At 37.8% G+C, this 12,232-nt stretch overlaps 1 protein-coding gene across 3 annotated transcripts in view; it reads left to right on the top strand.

The window, feature by feature from the left end:
* The window catches only part of ebf1b (EBF transcription factor 1b), a 108,511-nt gene that overhangs the window by 75,889 nt on the left and 20,390 nt on the right, over positions 1–12,232 (top strand). For 2 of the 3 annotated variants that reach the window (XM_053240068.1, XM_053240066.1), the window contains exons 9-10: positions 1,648–1,781; positions 5,023–5,149. In XM_053240068.1, the coding sequence (XP_053096043.1) occupies positions 1,648–1,781; positions 5,023–5,149 (261 nt within the window). The remainder of the gene's footprint in view (positions 1–1,647; positions 1,782–5,022; positions 5,150–12,232) is intronic. The other variant, XM_053240067.1, reaches the window with a different exon arrangement.

The following is a 12,232-nucleotide window of genomic DNA, read 5'->3' as shown; positions in this document are numbered from 1 at the left end:
CCTAAATCCTGCCTGTCTTCATCTTCCTGCTTGCAATGTTAAAAAAAAAAACAAAACATCTCATAGTGGACCCGAGCAATCTCGCTGTCTTTTGTGTCTTATTATGGTGAATGACACTATTCTAAAACTAAACAGAGGTGAACACTGGCAGGCTAAGCAGCTAAATTGCTTTCTTTACCCCCCGCCAGCGCTAATGAGAGAACTGCTCTAATAAGTGAACTGACCTCTCTCCGTGCTGTTCCCTGTTCACCATGCTGTCACCAATCCACATGTACCACAGAGCGCAACACAGGAAATCTGCTGAACAATGCACATGTACACCAGAGAACTGTGACAAAAATACTCGTTGAGTGCAGTATGAGGTCAGAGGACTCACTTGCATGCACTTGTAGGCAGGACACAAGTGTGGATTCTCAACATGTTTATTCATCAGCATTTTACAAAGTGAGGATCATTAGACTGGAAGTCAGAGTTATATCAAGCAAATCCATACTCTTAAACTTTAACACAGGCTAGAGTCAGAACAAGAGACGTGGGACACAGAAACATTAATAACTAGGAAACAAGTCTTATGAAATGCACGATAACAATCAACGAGACTTCGCAACAAACAAAGAAACACAGAGGACATAAATAAGAAGAGTGACCACAAGGAAACTAGAACCAACTGAGAACAATAAGGGAACAGACCAATAGCATGCCAGGGGTGGGGACAGGTCCAAAATAGAACCCTGATTCACATTAGGAAACATCGGACATGACAGTAAAAGCCAATGGGCACACAATTTTATTTCATTTTATGTGTAGTATGCACTAACTGAAAACAGGTTAAGCCATGACCTTATGATAATCAAAGAAAACATTCAGCTGCTGTAAGTGAAACATCTGAAATATTTCATTGTAAAATTCTACTTTAACAATTTCTTACATCTTGTTATTTCAATTTCAACTTCTGGATAAAAAGTTTTTCACCTTTTTCACTGATTTTCCTCTTAACAACCAATATGTTTAGTCTGATGTAAGATATTAATTCACTGTTGTTGTGATGTGGACCATCCTGTAATGACTTGCCATTGTCATCAAGAAGAAATCCCAGACACAACATTCAATGGGAATTCTCACTGTAAGCGAGGCCTTGTTTTCATGCCTGAGAGGCACTGCAACGGCCATGAAAACCACCGCTGATCTTTGTAGGCCATGTGGTGTGGGAATCCTAGTTAAATCCAGCTGTATGAGCTTTCCCAGTGACGTCTGTGGGTTTTTGTTTCCTGCTCTGGCTTCGAAATGAGCGCTGTAGAGGTGTCATACTACCTACCCCAAATGCCCCCCAAACCTCCTGAAACAAACCACATAAGAACCTCATCTCTAACCCCGAGGCCTCTTGGGAAACGAGGGTTGAAGTGTCCAAACTTCAACCCCCAGTACTCAAAAGTTTCTTTTCTTGAGAGTTAAACATGCAATTATCATGTAGTAGTGTTACTGACAGGCCTGAAAGATGAGAATATGATAGGATGTTTTTTAGGAGAAATTTTTTATTCTTGTCTTTATTGAATAATATGTAGAAATGATTAAAAAGGATTAATTAATAATATGTCTTCTCTCTTTTTTCTCCTTCACAATATTTCTGTTGGTACTTTTACTGGAAAGCAGCAGCACCTTGCATCAAAGCCATTAGCCCTAGCGAAGGATGGACAACGGGGGGTGCTACAGTCATAATCATTGGGGACAACTTCTTCGATGGATTGCAGGTTATCTTCGGTACCATGCTGGTCTGGAGTGAGGTGGGTAAAATCGCTTTAAACCTCAGTGAGTGTGTAACTCAATAGATACTATCATAAAAGAGGCTTTGTTTAGAATGACAAATCTTTATGGAAGTGGACTGTGTATTAAATATCGGCTAAATGTTCCCTAACTGACCATCTAATATGCTTCCACAAAATTGTGAGCCCAAGCCAGAGGCAGTCAGACTTACTAGCTAAGTTTGATTTGGGTTTTTCCATACAGCAATATAATGTATCCATGGTTGTCCATGCTTCTTTGTTAATGTCCAACATGGTACTTAAAGGATAATACTTCTGTCAATCCAAGTCAGCTGTAAAGGACATTGCTGGAAAGGGGCTGGAAAACTGGAACTGAACTACTAATTAATCCAAAGAAAAGTCATAGGGAAATGAGGGAATCTTACTAGGTCAAGGTACATATAAATATAAATAAATAACTTTATGTATTTTAGGCTTGTTGAGGTATACTGTCAGTCTTTACAACATCCATAGACATGCACAGTGGTATAAATACACAAATTAATAGCCTGTAATGAGACAGAAACAAGCGCTCAGGGAACAAAAGTGCTGAGGGGACATGTTCAAGCCAGAGCTAGAGCAGACATAAATTTTAGCCATGTCTCAAATCACACAGTTAGGTACTATTATAGGTGATTGTTTAATATCCATAACTGTCTGTTCAGCTAGGAATTACAGACAAATGTAGTGTACTAAACAAACTGAATGATGCAGCCTACTACATATGCCAAACAATCGAAGCATGGAGCAATCAACACTTTCGCACTAACCTTATTTGTCAGGGACTGATAAACAGCCTGAAGGAACTGTAAATGAGATTGCACAAAGTGCTCATTTTCATCTCTTGTTCCTGGCCAGATAATAGGCTCGATAAAAAAAGGTGCATAAAAATGTTAAAGTTAACATTGCATAAAGGAAAGGGAATATTACAAAATAACACATACAATAACAAAAACATTTAACAGAAAAAGAACAACTGCACATAAAATAAGACAGCATGTATAACCGGTCCAGTTAATAGACGGTTAATAGAAATGCACATATACCAACAAAACACAAACAAAGCAATAAAACACATTTAACCAATTAAAAAATGTTAGTTAACAACAAGCAAGCAGTTAACACAAGAAAAAGAGAGTATGACAAGGCACTCAACTAGATGATTAATTAAGATAACAAAGCAGCACAACTGAGATTGTAATGTGTGCAAATGTGACTATAAATAAGTCATAATTTCAACTGATTTGAAAAAGAATTATGTGTTAATCTGTTTTATGTGTAGTGGTACTGAATTCCATTCCTATGATTCCTTAATGGAAAAATGTTAATTTACTCAAAGCGCTCCTTCTGAAGGGGACTACACAATCTCCATATGCTGTTTGTATTATTAAGAAGATTTTCCCAATCTTCAAATGTTATACTTATTAAAAATATGACAGTAATGTTAATTATTCTGCTTCTGATCTCTAAAAAAAAAAAAATCATGCACTACAGATACTGATAAGGATAGTTGATAACAGATAACATATATAGCCAATGTGGCTATATGATGGTTGTCTGTAGTGTTGCTTTTGTCTCCATCTCAAAATTATTTTATATGTGTTAATGATCTGTACACTAAAATTAAAAATATGTATCATACAGGAAACAATGTTGGTAAAGTTATCTAGCTGAAGTCAAGCAGTACTGAATGCAGTGCAACACTATTGTTTACAACACATACATTTTAAACTTAATTTCTCTAAAATGCTTATTATTTAAATTTAAGGAATCTTTCATGTACAAACCGACTTAAAACTTTCGTATGTAGTATACTGGGACAGTGTATACTTTTAAATATTCAGTCATAGCATGCCATTTGAGACAAATCTGTGGTGTAGACTGATCAAGTGCTTTGTGATTAAATTCAGGCATTACTTATCCAGTGATGCTCGCTTCATAGCCATTGCCTCCAATGCAAATCCTTTTTCCAAGTGCTTTTGATATGATCTGGAATTACATATCAGAGGAATGAGGAAACATGAAAACAGCACAGGATGCCTGCATAGTGCAGTGACAGTGTACATCTGGGACACATTTTCTGCCCTTTGGCTCCTCCCCCTCTAAGCTGTTCCTGTACACTTCATAACCTTTTGACCTTTCTGCCCTAACCTCATAGCTCCTAAATGATGAGGCCCACCCAGAGACCCCTCAGCTATGCCCATCAGCTATGGATTTGATTACCCCTGATAGTGTGAGATGAGGGAAAGCGAGAGACAGAGAGAAGTTTAATTTTTCCTATGTCTTTCTTAGTTCACATCATACTTAGCTCACAAATGTTAAAAAAATACTAGATTGTCTCAACATTAGTCTCTACAACATTTAGGTGACTGAATGACATTTTTGCAGGGAGAGTTAGAGGCATTATGTAGTTATGGGGTAAAAAAAATGGTCCTGATTAGCCCTAGGGGAATACATGTGTGTATGGCTTAACAGTACACGAGCCTCTGTTTATAAAGTCTTTATACTGGGCTTTGTTTTAAAGGTCACATATAGAAACTCCCAGCTTAAGTTCATGTTCAGGGACTGATACACAAACACACACACACACACACACATCGATATACAAACATTTCTCTGTGTGACAAAGAGAAAGCTAAAAAATTAATGAGCAATATGTACCATATAAATATATACTTAAATATTTAGTTCAGAGCATAACTGAGTGATTAGTGTTTGGGAACAAGGATAGTGTCTAGAGTTGATCATTTCAAGTTTATCTCTAGAGCAGGTTTTTAATTAGGGTGTCTCTAGACAAGGAGTCCTGACCCCATGTGCCCTTTCACAAAGCAACAACAGCCCCATCAAACCCCTGATAATGATCAGTATGATATACAAACTCACAATACACAGATACACATTTCGGTCATATTTACTTACTGTTTTCAGGGTTCTTGGCATTTTGGATGCCAGTTTTTTCAGTGTTAATACACAGACACACTGGTTCGACAGTAAAGCAGGACTACTGCAATAAACAGCTGCCTCTACAGTTAATAAACAGAAACATACTTACAATATTAAATATGGAAGCAACCAAATAAGTTTTGTGAAAATAAAGTCTGAAGTGATCAAACTGGTACATCTTACAAATAGGAATAACAATAAACTGTTTAAAAAATGTCTTAATCAGGGACACTAATATCTCTCTCTCTCTCTCTGTCTCTCTCTGTCTCTCTCCCATCAGCTCATCACGCCTCATGCCATCCGGGTGCAGACGCCTCCTCGGCACATCCCTGGAGTCGTGGAGGTTACGCTGTCCTACAAGTCAAAACAGTTTTGCAAAGGGACACCAGGCAGATTCATTTACACAGGTAAGCTGTCCAATCTCACGCCAAAGTTACATCAGCTGACCCACAAATATACAAGCAGTGATCATCATAAAAGAAAAGTGACTATTGAAGAACTTCTACCATCTTGGGTGAAATTTCAGGGGTATCTACACTTTTAGGGAAAAGAGTTGTTTGGAAAATTAAGGGAGTTTTACCTTCTTTAAAAGCTACAAACACTGCTACTGTAAACCTTATCTGATAGTGAAACAATATTTTGTAGGGCTTTACCTAGAACCTTTGAGGGATTCCCCAGATGGACAAGATGAAGGACTTTCAGGGTCTAGAGCATTAGAGTATAAGCATAAACAGGCATACACTGCTGGAGTCCAATCCACTTGCTTTCAAGGAAGTTATTATTGTCAGTTTCAGTATAGTCTTTAGTTATATGGATTCTTAGTTATTGCCTTATGGTTAATATATGAGCCTATTTCCCTCTCCCTGAGCAGCCGTACTGATCTCTGATCAGCCACAGATTAGGTCAATAATGGGGGCTGTATGTGTTTGTTATTAGCAGTCTTTATAGCTTTCCATTTAAGCTGTCTGTAATCATTTATCTGCATTACACTTACATTCTGACTTACATACAGAAAAGCGAAATGTAGAGCCTATATACCAAAAACTTAACAGAAACAGGGGATATTTTTTCCTTAATTACTCTAGATGAGGAGATAGTAACGAGCTCTGCTTGTAAACACTGTAACAGTTTAGTTAGACAAACAGTGGGAGCTTTATTGGCCTACATCTTGAAGTCATTTGCAGAAAAAAGGGCCGAAACGATCTGAGTAGATTTCCGGATTGCATACAAACACACATGGGTGCACAAACACAAAGAAAACAAGTGCCTCACTCATTTTAGACACACACACACACACACACACACACACACTAAATTAGTGGACCTACTCCCAGAACAATTTCAATAGTTCTGTAACGAGTAGAACTGCATCTTTCCATTTTGCATTTCTTTCCTCTCTGACTAATGTATTCTGTATTAATTAGCTTAGTCTTTGCCCCAAACACACATATTCTGGTTATATGAACATGGTTATAAACAGTAAACACAAAGCGAGAGAGAGTAAGTGAGAGAGAGAGAGAGAGAGAGAGAGAGAGACCTCTACCTGAGGCAGCATCAAAACACATGCCAAAATCACCCATTAATGCCCACAAATACTGAGGTCAAAGGACAAACCCCTGAGAACTCATTAGCAAATTACTAGTGCTGTGTTTGACAGAGTGTATTTATAGGTCTGAGTTCATTGGGTTTACACCTCATGTAACATCTGCATGAACATGTAACACATGAAAGTGATTCAAAATCGGAGGCCACACTTAAATACTGGATCCATGGAAATAAAGTTAGAAAGTGTGTGTGTGTGTGTGTGTGTTTTCATAGTCAGTGCAGCTGTAGGGAGGTGTGCACTGAGAAAGAAGAATGAAATGTTTTTTCCTCCTATTTCCCTCAGCTCAGATTAAATCCTACATGAACCCGTAACTTGTACTGATGCTTCTGACTAAACTAAAACAGAATAGCCATCTTATACAAGCTGAAACCCCAACTTCCTTGTACTCCTTGATTTTGTTTTTTTGTAAAAACCTGCGCTGGGTGACTGGAAAGCGAAAGTGGTAGCTGGCCTTGGCATAGCTAGTACTCAGTGAACAGCTGGCAAAACTAATCAGCCTGTTACTGAACTGTGTGAGCGGTGGCTATTAGCGTAGCTTGCTAGCAGCTCTGCGGGTCTAATTAAATCAATACAGGCAGAGCCATGGACGCCTCCTGCCAGGCTCCAGCTAGGTGCTAATCTGTGGCTACCTGGAAACTGCCAGTAGTATGTCAGGTTTTGTAACCTCTAAAATCAGTCAACCAAGATTTACAATGAGAGTCAAACTATGGAAGAGTGTATTATAAGACTTTAAATGGACAAGGCAGTGGGTAGGTGATTAGGAGAGCAGAGTTTTATGCATTGTGGGTTTTACTGAAGAAGCCTACAGACTTTTTTGCATATAGCCTAGGCACAATAATTCATTATCATTCCTTCATGAAGCACTGCTCTTTGCCTTTCTTTCTTTGTTTGTTTCATTGTTTTCCTCTCTGGCCTTGATTTAGTTGCAAAGGGCACACAGTACCTAATAAATCTTCTATAATTGACAGTGGAGGTGCCCTGTCACTCGTGAAAGTATGTGTCAGTGCTGGCGGTTTGTAAAGAGGAAGTGTGAAGTGTGCAATCAATAAACCAATACCTAGCAAGACAAACCCTGTTTATGCTACATCTTTAGTTAGAATCCTAAAGAATTAGCTCTATACATTACATATTGATGTTATTGTGGTGCAGATATGTGCATATTGCGTGGCATCCCATTTAGCGTAGACTGCTGTTATATTGCAGCCTTCACATTTCAATTAAGTCAGGGTTGTCAGTTTCCAGACTTCCTACCTCATTTAACAGACCAGATTCAACCTGTCAGCTAATTATCAAGGTCTTCATAGGCTGGATTTGTTGTGTTAAATGAGGGAACGCACAAATTTGTGTAGGGATATGGCTTTCCGCGAACTCAGATTGACACCAGAGTCATATGTAATCATTTATCTTCATTGGATTTATTTTATATGATATAAGTAGAAATGCCAAATGAGGAGGTGCATGCACCCCCATAAGTTCAGCAGGGGTGTATTTTTTCTTTAATTGCTGTATCTTTCAGAACACACAAACCACCTTCCCCTTCCCACCACACAAATCTCCAATGTCAAACCATACATCTTAAGGATAACAGAGAACAAGGGAGAAGGGGAGGGAAGATATAAGAATAAGTTTGTGAATAAGACAAGATACTTTATTGATCCTAAACTGGGTGGCTTGGGGAAAATAACTCATCTATAATAAGGAGGGAAGAATGAAGCAATAATTCAGAAGTATCGAACGCTGCCCTGCTGCAAGAATCGATCCCCCAGAGCCCTCACTTTCAGATCATACCTGGAGGAGGGAAAAACAAAGCTGAGGAGATTGCTATACACTCCCATGTTCATTACTGCAACACTATGACAGGATATGTGGAACCAAAAATGGGGAGGAGGTAAAAACATTTTATTGGTATTGTATGATGTCACAGGGGATGGTCCTCTGGGGGTGCTGAAAAATTATTTTTTTAATTAAACTAGAAGGATCTGCCCTTCTAAATTGGCCATTGAAATAGGGTCTGTGGCCCAGTGAGGATGCTGTAGTCATAGCGTGAGCATTAGTATGGTTCTCACATCTCTTACTGTAATGTATTATTATTCTTGGTGTTTATATTGTGCTCTAAGATATACTCCTGTGCAATAATAACTGATAGCGTTTGTTAACTTATGACCTTATACTCACTTTTTATTCTGATCAATCATAGACATCTAGTCCTTCTTCTTCTTGATTCTCCCTGTTTCCCTTCCTCCTCCACCCACTCTCCACAGCTCAGACCATCCTCCTCCCTGGATCATTATTGTGAAATATGATGAGGCATGCATCTGTCCTCATGAAATTTCAATGAGCATTGATTTGTCTGATTGCAAGAGATCGCTCACAATGTGGTCAGAGCGAGAAAGAGAGAGAGAGAGACAGAGAGAGAGAGAGTTGGAGCCTATTTGCTCATTAATTCATTGCTGAGGTAATTCCTGTCATACCAATTTGACATTTTCCTTGACACCAGCCAATATTTTTGTACTGGTGATTTTTGCAATTTTATTCCATTGAAACAGGCTATTAAGGCCATGCTTGTTTTAAGAACTTTAACAACCTGATAATGACCAAATCCACAGCAAATGTAGTCTGAAAGCCTCAATTAACACATGCCCTGAAACATCTTATGGATACAAACTGTTTTTGGATTTCTACTCCAGTTTCTAAGCAGAGAACATTTTTGTTTTTACATTTAGTGATTTAGCAGATCTCTGATGCAGAGTGACTTATAAAACATTCTAACTGTTGAAGGTGCAGTGATACAAAGCATCTAGGTAATCTGCAACAATTCATTAATTTAAAAAACAGGCAACAAATGCTAGCTTGTAAAAGTGCTAGAGTCACCTACACATATAAACAATATAAAAGACAAGCAGTAACGAAAGGGTAATTTTAAACCTAAATGTATAATTAATTATACAATAAATTTAAAAAAGAATAAGTAATACAAGAGGCAATTAATGCAAGTGCAGAGGAAGTGAGTTGTTATCCCACATACTGCCTGAAAAGTATGGTTTGGGGTGAAGAAGAAAGCTTGTGCCCCCACTGAGGAGTCAGGATGCTGAAGCAGAGAGAGTTTGTGCTATAAGCATGTTTAGACATCAGAGAAACACATGCCTGAGTTGTCCTGAAGGTTTCTAGCTCTAACTCTGAACCAGGGTATGTAGATAATGTGCTGTGGAGCCCTTGTTCTTGCTGCGACAGGAAGGGGTGGTGTTGGCATGATGCCTCTAAATTGGCACTAAATGTGATTGTATATGTGAAAGTTGCCTTGTGATTGATCGGTGTCATGTTGAGGGTGTATTTCCATCTCCTGGTCAGTGTTCCTGGAAAAGGCTCTGGATCCACATCACACTTATCCAGTTGCTAGCTAAGCCCTGTTCAGTTGCATTTCACTTTAGTTATGAAGCTACATTTCCATCCATGAGTTGTGCTCCATTCCCCTTCAGAAATAACTGTTTAGAAATGTAGGTATGAATCTGAGGTGTGAATTGTATTAATAACTCTCAATTCCTTCAGAATTCAGGGTAAGGTAGCGGCAAAGAATTGAAGTTGCTGCACTGTCTATCGCTTCTCTAATATATTAGCACTAATGCTTGCTCAGCTAATGCATATAATGTCACATTTAGCATTGAGATGTTAGCATGTAACATAACATCTCCAACTTGGCCCCAATGCTATTTTGGAGCAGTTAACTGCTATGATTGCTCAGGGAGAACAATAAACAGCATCCCCGAGCAAACTGAAGCCATGTGGGAGTACGAAGAAAACAATAAAACAGTTTGCAAAAGAAGAGCTACGCCAAGTTATAAATACTCACCGTGTGGTTAGCACTTATTTTACATGTAGAAAATATTCTACTGGCTATAGTGAAAGTTTAGGCCAACAACAGTCCCACTTCCCCATTTTACTTAGAGGGTACATGAGCACAGATTTAGTTCATGTATGTGCTTTGACATGTATTTCTGCTTGTCAAACATGTACATGTATAAAACACTACCTGTATTAGTTTGTGTTGATTGCGTCATAGTTTGTGTATTTCCAGTGTTCAGGGCATCATTAATAAATAATTAATGTAGATTGTTTTGTAGGCTTACAGATTATGCAAATATCATATCAGTGGATTTACTTATGAGTCACTCTGTGTGTGTGTGTGTGTGTGTGTGTGTGTGTGGAAGGAGAGTAAAGGTTCTTTCTTTTCTAAGAAAGGCTTGGGGCATTCTGTAAAACTTGGTGTATTGTTTTCAGTGTTAGAGATGTTATTCTACTACTTGCACACAATGTTTTTACATTGCAGTGTGATTACTGTGTGATCTTAGAATGTACAGATATCTAATAATTTATTTTATTTACCTTGTATGTTATCCAGTGATTGTTCAGAATCAGGCGTGTTAATGTATAATGGGAGATCAGTTTATTACCAGTTTGTTTGTCCCCTGTCTGTCAGGCTCCTTCTTACTCCCCTTCAGTAAGTGAATGTTTATCCTCCATAGTTATGTTAACATGCAGCCTAATAATGAATTAATCATTTGAATGATAACTCAATCAGAATAAAATCTACCCTATAAAACTACTATAAAGTCTAAAAGGTGGGTTTTTATCTACCCACCTCAGTTAGAATAGAGAAAACAGACTGGAATATAGTAAACTGATATCTGATCACATGAGGTGGGTGATCCTTTTAATAATGTGCTAAATAGATGCAAAATGCAAAAAAATATATATTCTCTGATAAAACACAGTTTGTCACACATGTTAATATACTAAACTTATTTATGAGGTTGGATGGGCAGTGGGATTAGCATCAAATGAAAATGTGAAGGCAGATGCAAGGTGCAAATTCACTTCAACATTTGCTATACAGCAGACATTCGGCAAGAATGGTATGGTTGTTTACAAAATAACAGAAGATGTACATGCTAAAAAAAAGAGGCATTTTTAAAAAAAATAAAACCTATGTTTCTTGTGCAGTTATTCCCAGACATATTATGTTGTCCCAGATATACTGTGTTATGTTGGTAATATATCTGCCTCACTGAAGACTAATGTGGACATTTTCTTGCTGTTCATTGCTGAGCAAAAAGAAATGCTGAGCAACTTCACTGTGGCCATAATTTCTTATATTAAAAAAGTTACCACTCTAGCAGTAGCTCTGTGACATTTAGTAGCTAACTAAGCTTGCAAGGAAGCTAGCTAACATCAGTTTAACCAATTTTCCTCCATTTTGGTCCTAATTGTTTTACTCAAACTGTCTACTTGGTTGGACCCTGAGCCATTGGAGCAGCACTTCAACAGTACGATGGGGTAAAAATTCTCACTTGCAGAAAGGAGTTCAAACAAACAGGTGGAGATGATCAACTGTCACAAAGGCAACTCCCACCATCGCACATGGAAATGCAAAACTTTTCTTATTCTTTCACACACTCACACATTGAAAATCATTTGTGCACCATAGATTTACACATTCACATTTCATTTACAGCTGCAATTTCTTTTCTTCACATATTAAATTATGTTATATTTATTCAGCAGATTTTCACATATTTGTGAATGTCCTTTTTCATACCCTTTTTCCCCACACTCCAAGTATTTTGTGTACTTTTATAAGTATGTAAATGTTCGAATACAGCAACACAGTTCAGTACATTGAATATTGTTTTACAATATCTACATGTTTTTGACCATTTTCTGACTCCATAAAACAGTCATGTCAATTGAAAGGTGATTGATTAAAGTGATTAACTTAAGATAGCTGACCCAGAAATGCAAATATATATATATTTGCATATATATATAAACTTTCAGACTTATTCAAGTTATATTGAAAAATCCTGAACAACATCTACTAAAGTTTCTT

This window comes from Pangasianodon hypophthalmus, chromosome 15 (assembly GCF_027358585.1).
Source record: "Pangasianodon hypophthalmus isolate fPanHyp1 chromosome 15, fPanHyp1.pri, whole genome shotgun sequence".
NCBI classification, from domain to species: Eukaryota; Metazoa; Chordata; class Actinopteri; order Siluriformes; family Pangasiidae; genus Pangasianodon; species Pangasianodon hypophthalmus.
Note: the sequence above shows the minus strand (reverse complement) of the source record. Positions and strands in the feature narration are given on the sequence as shown.